Below are 22,978 nucleotides of genomic sequence, written 5' to 3'. Positions count from 1 at the left end.
ATGTATGTTATTGCAATAGTGCATTAGAGGTACGATCTTCCATCTAATGTTGTTTCAGTAGACTCTTTACCACAAAAGACCTACGAGATGACGATCAAAAAGAACATTGATGTCTATTAGCGATCCTCCTTGTTTCTTCTGAGCTGTGACTCTTCCTATAAATGTTTCTGTAGCTGCCATCAACTTATAGGTAATAAATTATTCCTCAGATGCCCAAAGTCGCCCGCTTCTGAAATACACCGTGCCGCCTGGAATATTCAACAAGGCAAGAGGTAAGTCCAGAGATCTTACCGTATGAATATTGTACTGAACTGAAAGGTTTTTTACTAGGGATGCACCAATACCACTTTTTTAAGACTGCGGTACAAGTACAGATACTTTTTTTCAAGTACTCACCGATACCGATTACCAATACTTTTTTAATGTCATTTTTTTTTTGGGGGGGGGGGTTGACTGTTTCGGTGTATTTATTGTAATTAAAAAAATTTTCGTTTTACAATTTTAACCTTTTAAATACCGTATTTATCGGGGTATTGCACGCTCCGGCGTATAGCGCGCACCCCTAATGTTGACCCTAAAATCCTGTAAAAAAAACTTTTATTACATTTGACTACTTACAGTTTTGGTGTCTTGCCCGGCGTCCATCGGCAGCCTCGTCCGGTCCGGCGTCCGTCTGCGGCCTTGGTGGTGTCCTCCCGGCTTCTTCCACTCTGTCTCCGTGTCGAATCCCCGCTTCCCGCGCTCAGTTTGAAGCTTCCGCCGACATATACCGAGCGCAGTACACTCGGGTATATTCGGCCACGTTCGGCTTCACGCATAAACGTCACAGAGCGTGACTACGAGCGAAGCCGAGCCTGGCCGAATGTACCCGAGTGTACTGCGCTCAGTATATGTCGGCGCAGGCATTCAAACTAAGCGCGGGTATCGGCGTATATCGCGCACCCACGATTTTACCCTGATTTTCAGGGCAAAAAATTGCGCGGTATACGCCGATAAATACGGTATTCATTTATTACAATTCTTTTCCTTTTATTTTTTTTATTTTTTATCAGTCCTGTTGGGGGGCTTTGGTGATGTATCAGGGGTCAGACCCCTGACATCTCCCTTTTGAGAAAGGAAAAGGGACCGAGGACAGAGATTCTCCAGTCCCTTTCACTGCAGCCTCAGCTGCACTGAAGATGAATGGACTCTAGACAGAGGCTCCTTTCCATTTATAAACTGGAGCATTGTAAACACAGTTTACGATGCTCAGTTATGAATGGACAGTTAGTGATCACTGACTCTGTTTATTCAGAAAAGGAAGGAGCCAATGAATTACATATTTACTGTCTCCTTCCTCCGCTCTCTATCCTGACAGATCCGGGACAGGGGGGGACCAGAGGAGGCCTCTGAGAGCCGGAGGAGCACTCTGAGGACCCGAGGAGCTGGCAGGGGCACACAGAGGACCCAGGAAGCCAGAGGAGGACCCTGGGGACACCGGGAGCTGGAGGGGGACACGGGGGACAGTTGGGGCTGAGCAGTGTGACAGTGGGGGCAGCTATAAGCACCAATCTCCCTGTATAGCTTTCAATAAAGAAGCAGATAGCCACATGAGGGAGAGGAGGAGAAGCAGCTGTCAGCTGCTTTATTGAAAGCTGTACAGGGAGATTGGTGCCTAGAACTGCCTCCACTGCCACACCAATCATCTGTGAGGCTGCCCGCCCCTACCACCCCCCCCCCCCCAGCTATGCTGAAGATGCTAGCCCAGAACAACAGGAGAGGGAGGTATTGGATTAAGCATCGGAGCATTTGCACAAGTACATTTTCTTGCGCAAATGCTCAGTATTGGCACAGATACCGATACCGATACTATCAGTACGGTGCAACCCTAATTTTTACAGTTTATTTAGTCTCCATAATGATTATGGTACTACACAGTGTTTCCAATATCCTCCATGATTGTGTTGCTACACAGATCCTCCATTCTTCAGAGAAATTCTACTACTACTACACAGTTTCTCCTTTCTCCTTAAAGTGATCTTGTCAATACAGGGTCATTGTGTATAATTATATGTCAAAAATTAAATACTGCGCTATCCCAAAAGGTTATTCAGTGAATGATGTTAAATATTAAAGTATAAAAATATAAATGAACTTCATGTAAGACACACACAATCAAATGGAATATAGTAAATAATCTGCGCTGAATCAAGTGATGTGTCAAATTCAAATAACACATAAGAAAATATCAGAAGCAGGGAAGATGTGAGTCCTCTATGCATCTGATACTACACCATAAGCAGTCGTGAAACATTAGTGAACATAAAAAATTTGTGAATAAAAAAACCCTCAAAAGAGAAAACAGAACAAATTCTTTGTATAAATGCTGTATGAACCATCTAAGTGTCCCAATCAGTGGCGGATGGTGCTCAAAATTTTTGGGGGGCGCAAACAAAAAAACAATTGCAGCCTCACTGTGCCCATCAAATGCAGCCACTGGGCCCATCAATTGTCACCACTGTGCCATGCCATCAAATGCAGCCACTGTGCCATGCCATCAAACGCAGCCACTGTGCCATGCCATCAAACGCAGCCACTGTGCCATCAATTGTCACCACTGTGCCATGCCATCAAACATAGCCACTGTGCCATCAATTGTCACCACTGTGCCATGCCATCAAACGCAGTCACTGTGCCATGCCATCAAACACAGCCACTGTGCCATCAATTGTCACCACTGTGCCATGCCATCAAACGCAGCCACTGTGCCATCAATTGTCACCACTGTGCCATGCCATAAAACACAGCCATTGTGCCATCAATTGTCACCACTGTGCCATGCCATTAAACGCAGCCACTGTGCCATCAATTGTCACCACTGTGCCATGCCATCAAACACAGCCACTGTGCCATGCCATCAAATGCAGCCACTGTGCCAATTGATGCCACTGTGCCTATTAATGCCACGGTGCCCATTGATGCCACTGTGCCCATTGTCGCCGCTGTGCCCTGTAAAATGCCTCTCCCCCCGCCCGGCACTTACCTTTCTGGGGGTCAGCCATCCTCCTTCCACATCCCTCGATATCTTCTCCCGCCCTTGATGACGCTTCAGCCAATCAGGTTAGCGGTAACCAGAACCGGTGAACCTGATTGGCTGAGACGCCTGTCAGTCTTATCTAAAGAATGCACCCCCGTACGTCCCTTAGATAAGTTTCCGGAAGCCGACTACAGCCTGAGGGCTGTACTCGGAAAGCCTATCAGAGCCGCTGGCTCTGATAGGCACTTCCACACAGCCAACCAGCTGCCGTTATTCAGGTGGCCGGCGCTCACCATCCGGCCATCTGAATAATCGGCAGCTGCGGCAACAATAACATAGATTCATGCAATCGTTGAATCTATTTTATTGAAATCAGTGGCGGTGCGAGAGCCAGAGGGGGCGGCACTCCACCACTGGTCCCAATCACTCTATTTTATGCCTGAAAAGAGGGTTCCAGACCAGATAAAGTTCAAAAACAACAGTTCAGAAATGAGGACTCCTAAGCCCAATGCTCTGCAGTGACACAAAACCATATCACCCAAGAAGGTGTGAGAAGAGTTGATAGGAGAACCAATGAAAATACTGCCGCTTACCCAATAGCTAGATCTCTTATTTAGGGAGATCGTATGCGCCTTTAGACTTATTCCACAGTCTCGGGTCTCTGTGCTTAAGTAGAAAAATATCCCCAGGTGTTCTGAACAAAATGTCCTCTTTATTGGTGGTATGCAGTTACTCCCCATGTGGGATGAAAAAGGGCTTCCATAGGTGTTCTCAGACTTTTCATGGCCGCAAAAAAGGCTTCCATAGGGTAATTCATTTAAAAATTATTTAATTATTAAAAACAATATTGCACTTACAATTAGTTGTGAATATATTATCGTCTTCAGAATGTAAACGAGCCAGCCTGCTCTCGATCGCTGCCTGTTGCTTCCTGGACTAGCACAATTCGCGGTGACGTCAGCACGCCGCTCCTCCCTACGCCGCTGGGGCACCAGGAAGACGTCATCTGTGACAAAACTTTCTTTCAATGGATGATCAAGAAAATAAGATTTTTGTTCTCAATGTAAATTCATATTTTTGGTGTCTATTAAAGGACACAGATCCCATTCCCCTGTCCTTTTGATCCCATACTCTGAGGTAATACTGGTAGTAGGTGGGGTGTTCTTGGGATGACCTACTGTTTTTTTTGTTTGCAAATGTAAAATCCTCCTGTAGGGGGCAGGATAACCCAAAGGTTTTCAATTTCTCGGCCCTCGAAGGACTCCTAGAAAAATTATCAACACAAAAATCCTTAGGCCCAGATTCACAGAGAGCAGGCGCACATTACGCCGCCGTAGAGTAACCAATGTACGCTATGCCAACGCAGCGTAGATAGGCAAGCAATGCATTCAGCAAGCTATTGCTCCCAACGCTGCGTCAGCGTGGCGTAGGTTTAGAGGGCGCAGGTCGGCGTAGGTGGAAGTGGGCGTGACCCATGCAAATGAGGCGTGACCCCATGCAAATGATGGGCCGAGCGCCAGACAGATAAGTATCACGAACTGCGCATGCGCCGTGACGTGGACGCATACCCCTGCGCCTGCTCACAACCACGTCGGAACAACTGCCTAAACTACGCCGGATCACTGCGTACGGCGTGAACGTAACCTACGCCCAGCCAGACACACGTGCAACGAAAAATACGCCGGCTTATGTTCCCTGGTGCAGACCTTTGCATGTCTGCTGCTAGGTTGCACCTCCTTTATGGGGAATAACTTTACGCCGGACGTACAACTTATGCGCACCTCGCGTAGCCTGCGTCGGGCGCACGCAGGTTCGTGAATTGCCGTATTTCCCTCATTTACATGTTTGGATGGCTAATCAATGGGAGCGGCACCATGCTCCCAGCCTAAACGTACGCCCACCCTACGCCGGCGTAAGCAAGATACGCCGGCGGGGTGTAGCCTGGTTTTAGGCGCATATCTGTTTGTGGGTCTGGCGCACAGATACGACGGCGCACATTTGCACTTACGTCGGCGTAACTTGTTATACGTCGGCGTAAGTGCTTTGTGAATCTGGGCCTTATTGTTTACTTTTGTTTCACTTGACTCACTAAGACATGTGAAAGTTTACTTCTTAAGTAAATTAAAACTAGGCCTCCATTCTCTTGCATGATTATGACACTATATTGTGCATGATTCTTTACATTTTATATGATTACACATTGTCTCTGTTTTCCTCCACGAGGCTACTACACTGATCATATTTGTTCTCTGGCGATCTGATACATTTTATATTTCGTCCTTTAGATTCTGTTACAATAGTGATATTAACCTTGGGAAACCAGCGCACTAAGCAATCTTCTCTGTCTTGTTTCCATGCATTTGGAATGAGTTTTCATACACTCCAGAACGAGACATCCGAGTATGAATGATATATGAAATGCTTGTACTGCAGAAACGGCATCTGTTGTTCTTCTGACAGGTGCAGAGGATTGGAGAGGACAGACCGAGTCCATATTTACTTACATGCTGTCAGGTAAAGTCTGATATCTTTTATTATTTGTGCTACAAATACTCATCAAGTGCAATAAACTTAACATATAAATGTAATCAAATAATATTATTTATTTGATGTATTTTTTTTATCTTTATACCTCATTCAACAGCCCCCATAGTCCATTAAAGGGCCTCATGTTTGTGCGGCTTGAGCCGTATGGTGTTGCATGCAGGCAGCCCATTGACAGTATTGGGCTGCAGGAGCTGCACAGACATTGAAAAATGTTGCAAAATGGCAGCCTGGGTGCAGTTTGTATACTTTTTGTTCACAGAATAGTTCCAGAATTTTCTATTTCTTTGATTTGTTCCATGTTTTTCACTAAAGTATGCAGAAAGCTCGAGATTACAGGCTTACCCAACAACAGGAGGGTTTTTTTTTTTTTTTTTACACACTTACTTCGACTCTTGTACACCTTAAAGGGGTTGTAACGGTACAATAATTTTTTCCTAAAAAGCTTCCTTTACCTTAGTGCAGTCCTCCTTCACTTACCTCATCCTTCACTTTTGCTTTTACATGTCCTTATTTCTTCTGAGAAATCCTCACTTCCTGTTCTTCTGTCTGTAACTCCACACAGTAATGCAAGGCTTTCTCCCTGGTGTGGAGTGTCGTGCTCGCCCCCTCCCTTGGACTACAGGAGAGTCAGGACACCCACTAACACACAGCTCCTTTCTCTATCTGCAACGTAGAGAGCATACTGACTCTCCTGTAGTCCAAGAAAGCATCGCATTACGGTGTGGAGTTACAGATATAAGAACAGGAAGTCAGGATTTCTCAGAAGAAATAAGGACATTTAAAAGCAAAATGGAAGGATGAGGTAAGTGAAGGAGGACTGCACTAAGGTAAAGGAAGCTATTTAAGATTTTTTTTTTTACCTTTTACAACCCCTTTAAGGGATGCTGACATTGCATTTGAATATTATAATACTGAAATTGCTCTGCCTGTGATAATAAAGGCAGCCTATTTTCAGCAGTTAATTTAAGGAAGGACATTGTAAGACTTAAAGCGGTGGTTCCCCCTTAAAAACGACTTTTTCTTATTCCACTGCCCCCCCACATTCCATCACGATTAAGGCTCTTATTATTTTTTTCCTGCTGTACATACCTTAGTACAGCATATTCACCCGTGCATCCGGGTTGCGAGTCCCGCGGGAGTGGGCGTTCCTCACATGCTGTTGATTGACGTTTTGCCCAAAAACGAGCTCTCCCCCCGTCGCGTAAGCCGCGTCACGATTGGCGAAAGGAGCCGAACGGCGATGCGCATGCGCAGTATAGCGCCGACTCGCCGTTCGGCTCCTTTCGCCAACCGTGACGCGGCTTACGCGACAGGGGGGAGCTCGTTTTTGGGCAAAACGTCAATCAACAGCATGTGAGGAACGCCCACTCCCGCGGGACTCGCAACCCGGATGCACGGGTGAATATGCTGTACTAAGGTATGTACAGCAGGAAAAAAATAATAAGAGCCTTCATCGTTATGGAATGTGGGGGGGCAGTGGAATAAAAAAAAGTTGTTTTTAAGGGGGAACCACCGCTTTAAATAAATTTCACAGGTTCAGGCAGGGGTGTATTTAGGTTTTGTGCCGCCCTAGGCCTAGTGAAACTCGCGCACCACCTACTTTATATATGATGCACCCCTTCCTTTTTAAGACCCGCCCTGTCATTTTCATGGGATGAGGACAGGGGGGCAGGGTAGGATGAGGACAGGGGGGCAGGGTGGGATGAGGACAGGGGGGCAGGGTGGGATGGGATTTTGCCGCCCCCCGCAAAATGCCGCCCTAGGCCTGGGCCTTGTCGGCCTAGGCCATAATACATCACTGGGTTCAGGTCAATTGGTTTATTATGCACCCCCCACATTGCTAAAATCCTTATAAGGTATAGCTACAAGGAGGGATTCTTGGTACTCAACAGAAATGAAATTTCATCTTAAAAGAAGAGTTTTTTTTTCAACGAACATTCTACTCACCTAGGTAGATGCAGCATCGATCTAATGCAGCATCTGTCTCCTGCTGGCTTTGTAGTGGGAACTGAGCGATCGAACACTGCTGATCGCTCAGTTCTCCCCCTCCGCTCTGAGCAGAGAGCCTTGACGGTCACTGGAGCACTGGGCTGTAGAGGGAGCAGGAGGGGCTGGTTCAAGTTCTCGACAGATCACTGAGAGGCTGAGCCTGGTGCCGATTCAGGGTTCTGTACTGGCTCTGTGACATCAGCCAATGGAGGAAAATGGGTCACAGAAGTACAGAACGAACTGTGATCCATAGGAGAAGCCTAGCCAAAAAAGCTTTTGGTTATACTTCTCCTTTTTAAGTAAGCTTCCATGTGCTTTTTAAGTATAAAGTACATATAACCATTTTACATGGTTTCCCTTAGGTCCTCCTTTACTCTATACAGTCCTCATTCTGAAGCCTGGCTCCTGGAGCAGCAACTTGGGGAAAATACTACGTAAAGTCAACACGCAGAAGTTTGTCCCGGTTGGGTTAAAGCTGGTTAAACTGGCCAGAGAAGAGTCATTGCACATCATTCCTGAAGAAGCCAAACAGGTATGGGAATCGGACAAATGCATATCAGGTTATTAATCTTACAAGTGTAGCATGACTGAGAAATGTGTCTTTTCCTCTGCAAGGCTTCATTGTTGCACACGCACAAAAATTATAATCTGTTAGCAAAAATTGTTAATATAACACATAAATAATCAAGTTGGGTTTGCATGGACACAAATTAGCACATCATTTTCACATTGCTCTTGTTTATAAGTGTGTTGGTTGCCTAAGCCCCCTGATGTGCTACTGAAAATTGATCTCTGATTGGTTGCCATGGGCTATAAATCTTACTGATTCTTAGATTAATTACACCCTTTGTGGGTAGCTCTAGAACAGTGGCCTCCAAACTTTGGCTCTCTTCTTGCCTTTATTCGGCCCTTGGGATGCCATTTCTCCCATTGACCGTGATGAGGCACCATTTCTTCCAATGACACCAAGAGTGGGGCACTGCCCCTCCCACTGACACCAATGACGAGGCACCATTCCTTCCAATGACACCAAGAGTGGGGCACTGCCCATCTCACTGACACCAATGACGAGGCACTATTTCTTATATCGACACGAACATTATTAATTTGACTAATACCAACAGTGGGGCATAATTTCGTCCATCTATCTAAACAATAGAGCACTCTTCCTCCCACTGGCACCAACAATGGGGCACTATTCCTCCCACTTCGAAGAATGGGGCACTATTCTTCCCACAATACCAATGTCAGGCTCTGTTCCTCCCACCAATACCAATGATGGGACACTGGGTGCTATGTAATTTATTTACTCCCACTGACCACCAAGCCGAAGACTTTGTCTACTCCCACTAATGCCAGGGCATTTTCTAATACTACTTACCACAGTCCAGCCCCCCTAAGTCTGAAGGGCAGTAAACTGGTCCTTTGTTTAGAAAGATTGGAGACTCCTTCTCTAGACGTTTACGTGGCTTAACCACTTGAAGACTGCCTAATGTACATGTATGTCGGTAGTTTTTAGTGGTATACTGGGATGATGCCTGCAGCTACAGGCATCCTCCCGGAATTGTTTTTTCAGGAGGCGATTGTAGAAGCCATCCTAGTGACTAATTAGCCACTGGATTGCTTTTAAAGGCAGCTGAAGGGGTCCCGAAAGCTACTGATGCCTCTCCAGGCTCTACCGTCCCAACAGCTTCATTCACCTGGAATGAAGCTGGCTTACCATAGAGCTGAACGAGCACTGGAAGGTCCCTGATCAGCTCTTTGGTATAGGCAGTGATGTATTTAGGTTTTGTGCTGCCCTAGGCCTGACGAAACCTGTGCACCCCTAATTTAAATATGACCCACCCCTTCCTGCCAAGGCCACACCCCTTGCTGTTAAAGACCTGCCCTTCCCTTACCCTTACTCTATCCAAAATGAAAAAAAAAAGTGTTCCTATAGTTCTACTTTAAGCACAAAATTCTGATAATTTTATGGAGAGGACTAAAAAGATATAACCATGCCAATGGTACAGCAGAAAATATGTAGCACAGTGAGGAAGGTTTGTGGTCCAGGATGATAGGACAGTCAAAATTAGAAGCTCCGCCCCCCCCTACAGTTGCGGTATGCTTGCCTCTCTGCCCAGTCCACCCCATAAGACTGGTGCTACACTAACAGTGCTACACTAATGGCGCAAGCCGGCGGGGACTCTTTCCGTGCTGCCCCAGGCCTAGGCCTTGTTGGCCTAGGCCAGGATACAGCCCTGGGTAGGTATAGGAGGTGATGACTATTTTGTCACTTCTGGTTTCCCTGGATGTAAACAGTGGCATTTTTAAATTGTGAAAGTATCTAATCGCACCGATCTTGGTGTGGTTTTTTTTATTTTTTTTTTACGTTTTCATTCTTTACACTATTATTATAATACAGAATTTTTATAGCACCAACAGTTTGTGCAGTGCTTTATAGCATGCACGACAGTACAGTTACAATACAATTGAATATAGGAGGAGTCAGAGGGCCCTGCTCGTTAAACTATAAACCTTTACTGAACATCCAAGAAACTGTCATTATGAAGCAAATATCCCCAACTGAGTGCAATATTATTATTGATGATATGTTTTTGTTTTTTTTTCACACCTAACACAATAATGTAGATTTTCTGTTATTGTCTTGTACTCTCCTTGTAGGATGAAGCTTCATGCCAGGCGCACTGTGACTACCTGACCTCGGCCCCCTGCCTGGTCCTCTGCCTGCAGAGAATCAATGCAGTTCTCAAACTCCTGGAGCTTCTGGGTCCCGAAGATCCACGTGTGTGTAAGGATAAGGACCAATTCCTGTGGAGAGCCCAGTATGGCGCCAGTGTTGTGCACAATGGGATGTATGGTATGTTGGCATTTTGACTTTAACATGCGTGTGTGCTTCTTTCCATTATTTGTCTTAAAGAAATCACTGGATAAAAAATGAAACTTGTTTTTGTTTCTACCAGGACTGTGATATTCACGCTCCTTTCCTGTTATCTGAAAGCTCATTATCAATGAGAACCAAGGATAATTTTGTCTATTTACCTTGAAACTTTAAAGTATAACTAAAGGCAAAACTTTTTTTTTAGTTTTCGATAGAGTGGAGAGCAGTGGCGGTTCGTCCATAGAGGGCGCTGGAGCGCCGCCCCCTCTGGCTTTTGCCTGCCACTGAGTCTAATAACATACATTCATGCATTGCATGAATGTATGTTATTGTTGCCAGCTGCCGCTGGTCTATTCAGAGATGGCCGGAACTTGAATAACGGCAGCTGGTTGGCTGTGCGGAAGTGCCTATCGGAGCCAGTGGCTCTAATGGGCTTTCCGAGTACAGCCCTCGGCTCCAGGATGTCTTATCCTCGGGACGTACGGGAGGTGCGTTCCTTGGATAAGACTGACGCCCGTCTCAGCCAATCAGGTTCCCCCGATTCTGGTTATCGGTAACCTGATTGGCTGAAGCGTCACCAAGGCAGGAGAAGACATCGAGGGACGTGCAACAATTAAAGGGCACAGTGACAACAATGGGCACAGTGGTGACAATTGTCACAGTGGCGATAATTGGCACAGTGGCGACAATTGAGGAGCATAGTGGCTGCGTTTTATGGCATGGCACAGTGGTGACAATTGATGGCACAGTGGCTGCGTTTGATGGCATGGCACAGTGGCTGCGTTTGATGGCATGGCACAGTGGCTGCGTTTGATTGCATGACACAGTGACTGTGTTTGATGGCATGGCACAGTGGTGCGAATTGATGGCATAGTGACTGCATTTGATGGCATGGCACAGTGGTGATAATTGATGGCATAGTGGCTGCGTTTGATGGCATGGCACAGTGGTGACAATTGATGGCACAGTGGCTGCGTTTGATGGCATGGCACAGTGGTGACAATTGATGGCACAGTGGCTGCATTTGATGGGCACAGTGAGGCTGCAATTTTTTTATTTATTTTTTTTGTTTGGTTTGCGCCCCCTCAAAAATTTTGAGCACCAGCCGCCACTGGTGGAGAGGATTAGAACACGTGTCAGTTTTTATTGCTGTCTGTGGACCGTTATGGAGATTCTCCCTCTCTATATGTCCTGTTTACCATTATCATTGAAAGTGAAAGTAAAAGAAAATCCCAAATTTTGGGTTGTCCCCAGAAAAGCAATAGAGGGGAAGTCTTCTAATGAGGACATTAGTTCTGGTGACCTGGGAGTCCCCAAGGATTTGCCATAATTTGCATGGATTTCCTCTCACTTCCTGTTTTGCTATGAGACAGGAAGTGAAGGGAAATGTCAGCAATGGGACACAGATGGCAAAAAATAAAATCTGACCTGAGGTTATAACTCTTCCTTGCTCTGTTGATTGATTGATTGATTTAATAAATTTATAATGCGCCAAATACTGACCCGTCAGGGCAGTGTCTAAGCGCAGAAGACATAACTGTAAATGGATAAATCAAGTCAAGGAGGGAAAGAAATAGAAGGAAAAGAAAAAAGGAGAGCAAAAAAATAAAAAACAGATCACCAGGGAACAAAAGGGAGAACTGTTCAAAATGAATTTTCTCTTTTTGTCCATGGACGGACACAGCCTTCACAAGTCTTGACATGGGTTATGTTGCCCTCCTGATAAACGGAACATATCCCTACAGTCAAGATTATAAGGAAACTGTGTCTGTCCATGGACTTCAGAGAAAGGGATTTTACGGTACAAAATCCTATTTTCTCTTTCGTCCATGGACGGACACAGCTTCCTTATAATCTCGACTGTAGGGTTATGTTCCATCTATCAGGAGAGGAACATAACCCATATGTCAAGATTTGTGAAGGCTGTGTCCATCCATGGACGACAGAGAAAAGGATTTTACGGTGAGTACAAAAACATTATTTTTTTCTTTTTTGCCTATAGTTCTACTTTAACTGTGAATTAGTTTACGGATGATATTCACAAATCTCTACCAGGTTGTAAATGACCTGATCCCCATAGGCATATCCGTGTGCAGTGAGTGGTAAATCATTCTGGTATCCCTAGCATTGTATTTTTAGTACAGCTCTGGCTGCTATGTGCAGTTTTTCTAGTGGTAAACAGAATGCAAGTCAGGGACCTTGTACATCAGGGGTAGGCAACCCGGGGGCCCTCTAGCTGTTGTGGAACTACATTTCCCATGAGACATTGCAAGGCTGGCAGTTGCAACTACTCCCAGAGGAATGATGGGACTTGTAGTTCTGCAACAACTGGAGGGCCCCAGGTTGCCTACCCCTGTTATACATGTTACATTTTAGAATCGTATTACATTTTTATCACCTTTTTTAGTTTTTTTGTAAATAGCAGTACTTTCTATTTAAAAATTGTAGCTAAATACAAAACATTGCCCCCAGTATTATTAGCACCCCCCCCCTCTTACATAAACCCATGAATAATGGCAAACATCTATTAAGGTAGCCTTTGGCCTTGGCTTTAGTAGACTCCATTGAAGAGGAAGTAAGCAAAGCAGATGCATACCTAAAGATTGAGGGGCAGATCCACAGAGCAAGTACGCCGGCGTATCTACTGATACGCCGGCGTACTTTCAAATTTCCCGCGTCGTATCTTTAGTTTGAATCCTCAAACCAAGATACGACGGCATCTGGGTTCGATCCGACAGGCGTACGGCTTCGTACGCCTTCGGATCGCAGATGCAATACTTCGGCGTCCGCTGAGTGGAGTTCCCGTCGTTTTCCGCGTCGAGTATGCAAATTAGCTATTTCCGACGATCCACGAACGTACGAGCGGCTGTCGCATTCTTTTACGTCGTCTCTAGTCGGCTTTTTTCGGCGTATAGGTAAAGCTGCTATCTGGTGGCGTACGCAATGTTAAGTATCGCCGTCGTTCCCGCGTATAATTTTAAATTTTTTTTATTTTGTTTGCGTAAGTCGTCCGTGAATTGGGCTGGACGTAATTTACGTCCACGTCAAAACAATGACGTCCTTGCGACGTCATTTAGCGCAATGCACGGCGGGAAATTTAGGGACGGCGCATGCGCAGTTCATTTCATTTAAATGAAACACGCCCCCTACTCGCCGCATTTGAATTGCGCGCCATTACGCCGCGAAAGATAGACTACGCCGCCGTAACTTACGGAGTGAATTCTTTCTGGATTCAAACCAAACACAAGTAAGTTACAGCGCCGTAGCGTATCTCAGATACGCTGCGCCGGGGCAGATCTTTGTGGATCTGCCCCTGAATGTTTAAATACCTTCTGTTGCTGTTGCAGTACTTACTAATGAAGATACACACATTTAGAGGTCATCCTAGTTGACATCTATAGCATTGCTGTCTTCCTGTCCAGCCATTATGTTTGGCAGGCAATAAAGGTCATGGTTGGGTGCATTGAAGAATAGAGGTTTCAGAGAACCTTTCCATTAACCTGACCATTTATGTAAGATCGTCCTAGTAGTGATGCTGCTTACCAGGGGTCAAGTCCTCGGGAAAAAAGTGTGGGAACTCCCACCCAAGATCCACTCCCCCACCAAAAAAAATAAAAAATGATACGCTCATATGTATAATTACTAAACCGCATGTTTTTTTTTTTTTTTCGATCCACTGTACCTTAGTAATCCTTTGTTACTGGCCGCTTCCTGTATATGGATTCATCGGGTAGTGTGCGGGTATTCCGTCACTTCCTCGATGCCACAATGTCTCCTGGGAGCTTTTGTCATTGTTCCCAGGAGACATTGCGGAGGTCTGCCCCGAGTTATCGCGGGATTTAGAAAGAAGCAAGTTCTTTCTAAATCCTGCAATAACTCGCGGCAGACCTCCGCACCGATGAATCCATATACAGGAAGCGGCCAGTAACATAAAGCATTACTAAGGTTCGCTTGCCCCTGACAGTGACTCGAGCTGGCATCGCCGCTTAGTGAAGGATTGGCTCCGGCGGCTCGGCTGCTCTCAGGTGCTCTAGTCCTGCTAAGGGAACGGAGTTCCTGCTGTGAAAAAAGTGCAGGAACTCTGTTCCCACGCGTTCCCGCAGGACTTGAGCCCTGCTGCTTACCCTCCATAGGAGGCATCTGTGAGTAATTCACATGGAAGATTCTACACTGCGAGCCCTCAACTACTTACACCATGTTCTCTCAAGAGTTTGACCACATCCCCTACATTTTAAGCGTTATTTTTTTCCAAATGAGAATGTCATTATAACTTTCACTTACTGTATGTGTTCAAAGATACATCACTAGAGGGGTCACCGGCAGGAGAATGGAAGTCCTGATTCCTCTATATTGATCTTTAGGCCCCTTTCACACTGACGCGTTTTTCAGGCGGTTTAGCGCTAAAAATATCGCAGTTATACCGTCTGAAAAAATCGTGCCCTGCAGTCTTCAGTGTAAAAGCCTGAAGGCTTTCATACTGAAGCGCCTGTGTTTACCGCTGACCGTATTTACCGCTGCAATATCGCTCCTTCCCATTGAAATCAATGGGAGACCGCGGTAATACCGCCGGCAATGCGCCTCTGCAGAGGCGCATTGCCAGCAGTATTAACCCTTTTTCTGCCACTAGCGGGGGTTAAAACTGCATCGCTAGAGGATGAATATCGCGGTAAATAAGACGGTATAGCGGCGCTCAAAATAGCGCAGCTATATCGCCACCGCACCTCCGCTTAGTTAGAACCCTATTTACTATTTATTTTTTACATTTTCTTAAATAATTTTTTTATACGTTGTGGAGGGGGGCATGGATGAAATGTTAAGGGACCCCTGATATCCCAGCTTTAAACAGGGAAAGGAATTGAAGACACAGATTCTTCAATTCCTTTCTCTGTAGCCTCAGCTGCACTGAAGATAAATGAATAGGAGATAGAGGCTCCTGTTCAATCATAAACTGAAGCAAGGCAAAGTTTACTATGCTCAGTTATCAATGGACACAGGAGCGATTCGTACCGATCAGTAACTGTCCAATTCAGAAAAGGAAGGGACCTGTAAATTACCTCTTTACAGGCTCCTTCTTTCACTCTCCATCCATCTGTGTTCCTGCAGCAGCCAGAGAGGAAAGTTGACAGCGCTGTGGGGGGGGGGGGGGGCAGGCACACGGGAGAGAATCAGATGTGTGGCAGCACAGGGAGGGTGATCGGTGTGACGAGACAGAAGGAAAATTACAGAACGATGTACTGTCTCTCCCTCCAGCAGCTAAAAGCTGGTGGGTGAGGGGGAGAAACTGCCTTTCAGCTGCTGGAGGGAGAGACATAGTGCATCGTTCTGTAATTGTCCTTCCATCCCACCACACCGATCACCCTCCCTGTGCTGCCACACATCTGATTCTCCCGCTCCTGCTGCACCGATCCCCCTGTGTGCCCAGGCCCAATACATGGGGCCCGATGGTAACCCCCTGTCTTGGGCCCTGTCCTCACAGAAACATAATGCAAAACAAGAAATGGAATGTCAGTAACAGGTAGAAATATCACCTAGAGGGAGACCAAATTAAACAATGGTGACTAGTTCTTTGACTTCTTTGGGCACAGATTTGCATCATTAACATCATGTCTATAATGTCATTTACATTAAAAAGATCACATTCCCATATTCACTTTAACAAAAACAAATCTTTATGGATTGCCTATATACTGATCGCTCACTTTAACTGTCCCCCAGTGAATAATAAGCTTCGCTATTTCTTTGAAGGAAAAGCGCTGCACATTTCACACATCTGATGAACCAATGAAGCCCAGAAAATGACAGCAGATGGGAGCCATTAAGTGACTTGTCAGTCCATCTTTCCTACTTACTGGAAAACCTCAGTGAAAAGGGTTTCAATTATAGATGCTTTTCCTGTCTCTCTTCCCCATATTGTTAAATCACTTCATATGATTGCTGTGGTCAGCTATTATGTGCCATGTCCATGTGTTATATTAGAATGTTATTTTCTACTCTCTGTATAGATCCTTTCATGCTCCCTGTTTCCATTGGTCCTTGTATTTAATGTCACTTGATCCCCATGTCTAACACCTAATTCTAATTGACCCTTGACTTGTAGTTGATCCATGTGTTTATTATCCAGAGTCCATTTCCACACTTACATTTCCTATGGGCCCAGAAGGGAATTGAAGCAATTAGTACCATGAAAATTCCATTAGGTAGATTCAGTAAGAGTTAGGCCGGCTTATCAGTAGATAAGTCGACCTAACTCAGAATCTAAGCCGACTTATATTTAAGCGTATGCTCAAACAGAGATACGCTTAAACATATCTAAGATACGACGGCTTGCGCCGTCCTATCTTAGATTGCAATATTTTGGATGGCCGCTAGGTGGCGCTTCCATTGCGGTCGGCGTAGAATATGTAAATGAGGACATACGCCGATTTACGAACGTACGCCCGGCCGATGCAGTACTTTTACGCCGTTTGCGTAAGAGATAGGCCGCGTAAAGTTAGAGCTAGGCCCTAGTGGAATAGTAATGTTAAGTATGGCCGCCGTTCCCGCCGCGAAAATTCGAAATTTTTACGTTGTTTGCGTAAGTCGTCCGCGAATCTGGATTTACGTAGTTTACGTCCACGTCGAAATCAATAGGCCCGTGCGGCGTACTTAGCCGCAATGCACACTGGGAAATGTAGGCGCCCGGCGCATGCGCAGTTTAAATAAAACGTAAAAAACATGAGGTCAAGCCTCATTAGCATTAAACACGCCCCCCCTAACACATTTGAATTGGGCGCCCTTACGCCCGCCGATTTAGGCTACGCCGTCATGTGAATCATGTACTTGCCTAGCTAACTTACTGCGGCGTAGCTTAAATTCCTTAAGCTACGCCGCCGCAAAGTTGCGGCATTCTACCTGAATCTACCTATATATGTCAATTTGTTACACCTCAGGCAGCACACTAGCCTATGGTTACTATTTGAGGTGACAATAGAAGAATCTCATCTATGAATTCTCTGACAGATATTGAAAACCAAAAGGTGGAACAAGCCAGATCTTAAAGAGGTTCAAAAGGAAAACATTTGTTTCCCTAAATAGCTTCCTTTACCTTAGTGCAGTCCTCCTTCACTTACCTCATCCTTCCATTTTGCTTTTAAATGTCCTTATTTCTTCTGAGAAATCCTCACTTCCTGTTCTTCTGTCTGTAACTCCACACAGTAATGCAAGGCTTTTTTCCTGGTGTGGAGAAAGCCTCTTGAAGGGAGAGGGGGCGAGCAGGAGTGTCAGGACGCACACTAACACACAGCTCCTTTCTCAAACATGTTATACTTACCTCCACTGTGCAGCTCGTTTTGCAGAGTGTCCCCGAATCCATGTCTTCTGGGGTCCCTCGGCGGCTGTCTCGGCTCCTCCTCTCGAAAGCTTTCCACCTTCATGCGAGCGAGCATGGTGGAAAGCTTTTGCGAGCGCGCTCCCGTGATACAGCGGCGGGCATAGCCGCCGACTGTATCACTCGGCCCCGGCGCGCCGCGTCATCCGCTGTGATTGACAGCAGTGCCAGCCAATGGCTGCGCTGCTATTAATCCGTCCAGCCTAGCCAATCAACGGCCAGGCTGGGAACCGAAGAGGATCACGTGGACGCGCGCGTGACTTTCGAGGGGTCAGGTAAGTAAAACGGGGGTTCGGGGGGGGGGAGCGCTTTACCGTCGGATGTTTTTTCACCTTAATGCATAGGATGCATTAAGGTGAAAAAACATTTACCTTTACAACCCCTTTAAGGTTAGTGTTGAGGACTATTTCTCTGCCCCCATGTGATAATGCCGGGCCAAACACCTGTCACATGGTAGGAAGGTGAGTGAGATGTATTTTTGTGGTACATGGGCACTTTGGCATCCAAGGTGAGGTATGCGCTGCTGGGAAGATGGGCATTAAAGCAAACTTGCCCGAGATGAACAAAGCATAGGTTTGCTTTAAATACCTTTTTGTCCTAAGTGTTATCTCAGATTTCCTGTGACTCTTACACATTTAATACCAGTACCCCTTAATTGTGCTTAACTCTTCTAATTATTTCCTTATGTTTCCAAGTATCTAAACTTAGACACAAAATGCTTTTCGGACTAATAAAGGAATAGTAGGCATCCTACAGTGACTGCTCTTAGGCAATAATTATTGCTATTTCATGGAAAAACAAAGTTCCTGGTTCATTAATTGTTAGGTTGTTAAAGTTGAATTTAAAGGAGTTGTAAAGTAAAAAATGTTTTCACCTTAATGCAATCTATGCATTAAGGTGAAAAAACATCTGCTGGCGCCCCCCCCCCCCCCCCCCGAGCCCCCGTTATACTTACCTGACCCCTCGAAAGTCCCGCACGGTCCCAAGATCCTTTTCGCCGCTCAGCCTGGCCGCTGATTGGCTAGAGCGGATGGATTGAGAGCAGCGCAGCCATTGGCTGGCGCTGCTGTGAATCACATCCAGTGACGTGGCACGCCCGAGTGATACAGTGAGCGGCTATGGCCGCTCGCTGTATCACGGGACCGCGCCCGCAATTACTCACCACCATGCAAGCTCTCTCGCATGACTGTGGTCAGTACTTGCAGGGAGGACCAAAGACAGCCGCCGAGGGACCCCAGAAGACGTGGATCGAGGCCACTCTGTGCAAAACGAACTGCACAGTGGAGGTAAGTATAACATGTTTGTTATATTAAAGGAAAAACAAATTCCTTTACTAACCCTGTTATTGTGGAATATACAGTACATAGTTGTCCATTAGGCTATTGTTCCATTCTTTACACCACTTTCCGTGTTCTGCAGGTTCTACTTCTTATCAGGCGGCCGTCCAAGACATTAAATGTTTCTTCCCTGAGGGCCTCATCTGTGATCACCAGTCTCTTGTTCTGGAGAAGGAAAAGGTAGAGTACATCATTATTTCCATACTCGGAATCTCCCTCCTCAGCACCAGGTCAGCAGAATATCCTGGCTTTGATTGTTTTATGAGGTAACATCGCTTTAAAGAGTGAATGTAATACACACACACTGTACATACAGGTTTTTAAGAAGTGGTTTGACATGGGTCAAATACAGGTGGGCATCCCCATGTTTCTTAAAGAAGTGGTTTGACACGGGTCAAATACAGGTGGGCATCCCCATGTTTCTTAAAATAAATACCAGACCCCCGAGCAGTCCTAGATTACTAAGCCATAGCCCACTATGTCCCACACTCACATGGTGGTGGCTCCAGAGCAACTGCCCCATTTTTTGTATGGTTGTGCACCTGTAGTTAACTCTGGGTGAAGGTATAATGTTAAAGAAGATTAGAACTCTAGAACACAGGTGTCAAACACAAGGCCTGCGGGCCGAATCCAGGCCATTTTATGTGGCCCTTGCACCTCCAGCCCTCCTCTGGTCCTACGCTAGACCCTTACTTTTTGCTTTCATCCAGCTTCTTCCCAGCAGCAGCATAAGGAAAGGGGGTGCACTGTGATGTAAGGTAGGGTGACCAGACATCCCCAGTTTCAGGGGACAGTCCCCTGATTGAGGACACTGTCCCCGGACCAAGTCTGTCCCTGTTTTTTGTCCCCAGATTGGATTTAATAGGGGGCAGGGGCAATTTCAAAGACAATCAGTGCAGAATTAAAATAAAAAAAATTAGAATTACACACCCTCTGCTCCGCCGTGCCTACTAGCATAGGGGGGTTGTATTTTTCCCATTATCTGTGCCCCTTTCTGATGATCATGTGCTGGTCGGAGCGGAGGGAATATTTCTTCAGTTTCGGGCGCATGCCAGTTCAGCTCCACTCGCATGTTCTTCTGCCTTGGCTCAAATCCTGGCCAGCCACCTGCCTATCTCCTTGCCTTCGCTGGCGGAGTGATCTTCCTCCGCTCCCCATCCAGTAGTAGCCGGGGCCCGAAGAGTAAGAGAGGCTGTGAGGTGGGCGGCGACTGGCAGAGAGTCGCTGATTGTTGCCATTACTAGTAAAGAAAAAATATGTCCCCGGATTTCATTTTAAAAATCTGGTCACCTTAAAGTGGAGGTTCACCCAAAAAAATCTATTTTTAACATTAGATTGGGCCTAATTACGGGAAGCAGAATCGGGTGTTTTGTTTAAAATCAATGCAGTACTTACCGTTTTAGAGATAGATCTTCTCCGTGGCTTCCGGGTATGGGCTGCGGGACTGGGCGTTCCTATTTGATTGACAGCCTTCCGACCGTCGCATACAGCGCGTCACCAGTTTCCGAAAGTAGCCGAACGTTGGTGCGCAGGCGCCGTATAGAGCCGCACCGATGTTCGGCAACTCGTGACGCGCTGTATGCGACCGTCGGAAGGCTGTCAATCAAATAGGAACGCCCAGTCCCGAAGACCATACCCGGAAGCGGCGGAGAAGATCTATCTCTAAAAAGGTAAGTACTGCATTGATTTTAAACAAAACACCCGATTCTGCTTCCCGTAATTAGGCCCAATCTAATGTTAAAAAAAAAAATTCGGGGGGAACTCCCGCTTTAATGTAAGGGAGAGTGGGGGACTCAACTTCTGATGGTGGGGTGGCTCTTGACATCTAATGTAAGGGGAGGGGATGCGCTGGACATCTAATCTTACAGATACAACCGGCCCTTTTGAGGGCAATCATAAGGCCGATGCGGCCCACAATGAAATTGAGTTTGACACCACTGCTCTAGAAGCTGTAGACAAGAAAAGGGCACGCAGAGGGCAAAGGACTGGGCAACAGCATTGCTTATGGCCTCTTCTCATTGCCTTTTTCTTGACTTTGTCTCTGTGTGGGGGCAAGGCTTTGCTTCCGCGTGTCAGAGCTTTCAGCAAGGAGAACAGTAAGCAGCACAGGAGTGACATCTCTAAATTTACTGAGACCAGTACTTAGCAGCAGAAGTACCTTATATCTTAAACTGCAGATAGTCAGCTATGAGGCTGTGGGCACGGGAGGCAAAATGCTAAATGACATGACTTGGGTTTGTCTCTCTCTCTGCATTTGGACACAATGTACAATAGTTGGCATTGTCTTGAGTGTACACAGATAACCTCAAACCTGTGGAGTAATAGCTAGCGAAAATATAATTTGGATCATTATCTTTTATTTGGGTAAGCAGTTATTGATTATTGTATTTTGTCTTTGCATCGTGTTCTTCTTTATACAAAGACTTTTTTGATGTTTTTTTAAGACATATAGTACAGTTTAGTTTTATGTAAATGTTATCAGTGAAGGTTTTGAAAATCTCAATTTCTTTGTATAGTTTGTAAATATAAATCTACAAGGCACAACTGATTGTAAAGGCAGAAGTTTTTTTTTTAATCTTACTATGCAGTAAGATAAAAAGCCTTCTGTGTGCAGCACCCCTCAGCCCCCCTAACACTGAGAGGTCCCTCTCTTTCCAGCGATGTCCATGAGTGTCACAGCCGTCTGAGAATCTCCCTCCTGATTGGCTGAGACATAGCAATCAATCAAAGTCAGCTTGCCAATCAAGGGAGAGAGGGGGAATGCACGGTCGGGGGTCTGTCTGAATGGACACAGGAAGCTGTGACTCGGGTCAGGTCCCCACATAGCAAGCTGCTTGCTGTGGGGGCACTGAACAGGAGGGAGGGGCCAGGATCACACAAGAGGGACCCGAGAAGAGGAGGATCCATGCTGCTCTATGCAAATCCACTGCAACAGAGCAGGGAAGTATAACATGTTTGTTATTTTTATAGGAAAAAATTACACTTTAAATATATATAATTTCTATAGCCTGGCCACAGGTTTACTTTTATCAGAGAGGGTGAATAAAGGTGATTCAAACTAAGAGCTCCCTCTAGTAGTTAATCTATCGATCTCATCCAATTGCAACGTAACTTCATAGGCCCGGATTCACAAAGCACTTACGCCGACGTATCTCGAGATACGCCGCGTAAGTGTAACTATGCGCCATCGTATCTGTGCGCCGTGCCCACAATCTGAGATACGCCTAAAAATAGGCTTCCTACGCCGTCGTATCGTGGACGCATTTTTACGCTGGGCGCATTTGCCACTCCTATTGATTTTCTATGCACATGAGGGAGATACACCGATTCACAAACGTACTTGCGCCCGGCGCATAATATACGCGGTTTGCGTAAGTCGTACGTCCAGCGTAAAGTTATTCCCCATATATGAGGCGCAACTAATGCTAAGGTATGGACCAGGGAACACAGCCGTCGTATTTTACGTCGTTTACGTAGTACGTGAATAGGGCTGGGCATAGGTTACGTTCAAGTCGTAGGCAGTGATCCTTCGTATCTTAGGGAGTAGTTCCGACGTGATTCTAAACATGCGCACTGGGATGCGTCCACGGGACGGCGCATGCGCCCTTCGTTTTAAGTACTTCTATGACGCTTGGCCCATCATTTGCATGGGGTCACACCTCATTAGCATGGCTCACGCCCACTTCCACCTACGCCGGCTTACGCCGAGGAAACCCAGCGTATCTTTAAGAGCGAGTGCTTTGCAAATCCAGTGCTTGCCTCTCTGCGCTGTGTCGGCGTAGCGTATATTAGATACGCTACGCCGGCATAAATATGCGCGATGTATGTGAATCCGGGCCATA

The 22,978-nt window shown here is 46.0% G+C and overlaps 1 protein-coding gene across 1 annotated transcript in view; it reads left to right on the top strand.

Moving 5' to 3' along the window:
- LOC120943324 overlaps positions 1-22,978 on the top strand; it is a 128,033-nt gene that overhangs the window by 72,360 nt on the left and 32,695 nt on the right. The window contains exons 21-25 of the mRNA XM_040356558.1: positions 210-272; positions 5,477-5,530; positions 7,915-8,084; positions 10,217-10,412; positions 19,219-19,316. Of these exons, the coding sequence (XP_040212492.1) occupies positions 210-272; positions 5,477-5,530; positions 7,915-8,084; positions 10,217-10,412; positions 19,219-19,316 (581 nt within the window). The remainder of the gene's footprint in view (positions 1-209; positions 273-5,476; positions 5,531-7,914; positions 8,085-10,216; positions 10,413-19,218; positions 19,317-22,978) is intronic.

The sequence above is a fragment of the Rana temporaria genome, chromosome 6 (genome assembly GCF_905171775.1).
Source record: "Rana temporaria chromosome 6, aRanTem1.1, whole genome shotgun sequence".
NCBI lineage: Eukaryota > Metazoa > Chordata > Amphibia > Anura > Ranidae > Rana > Rana temporaria.
Note: the sequence above shows the minus strand (reverse complement) of the source record. Positions and strands in the feature narration are given on the sequence as shown.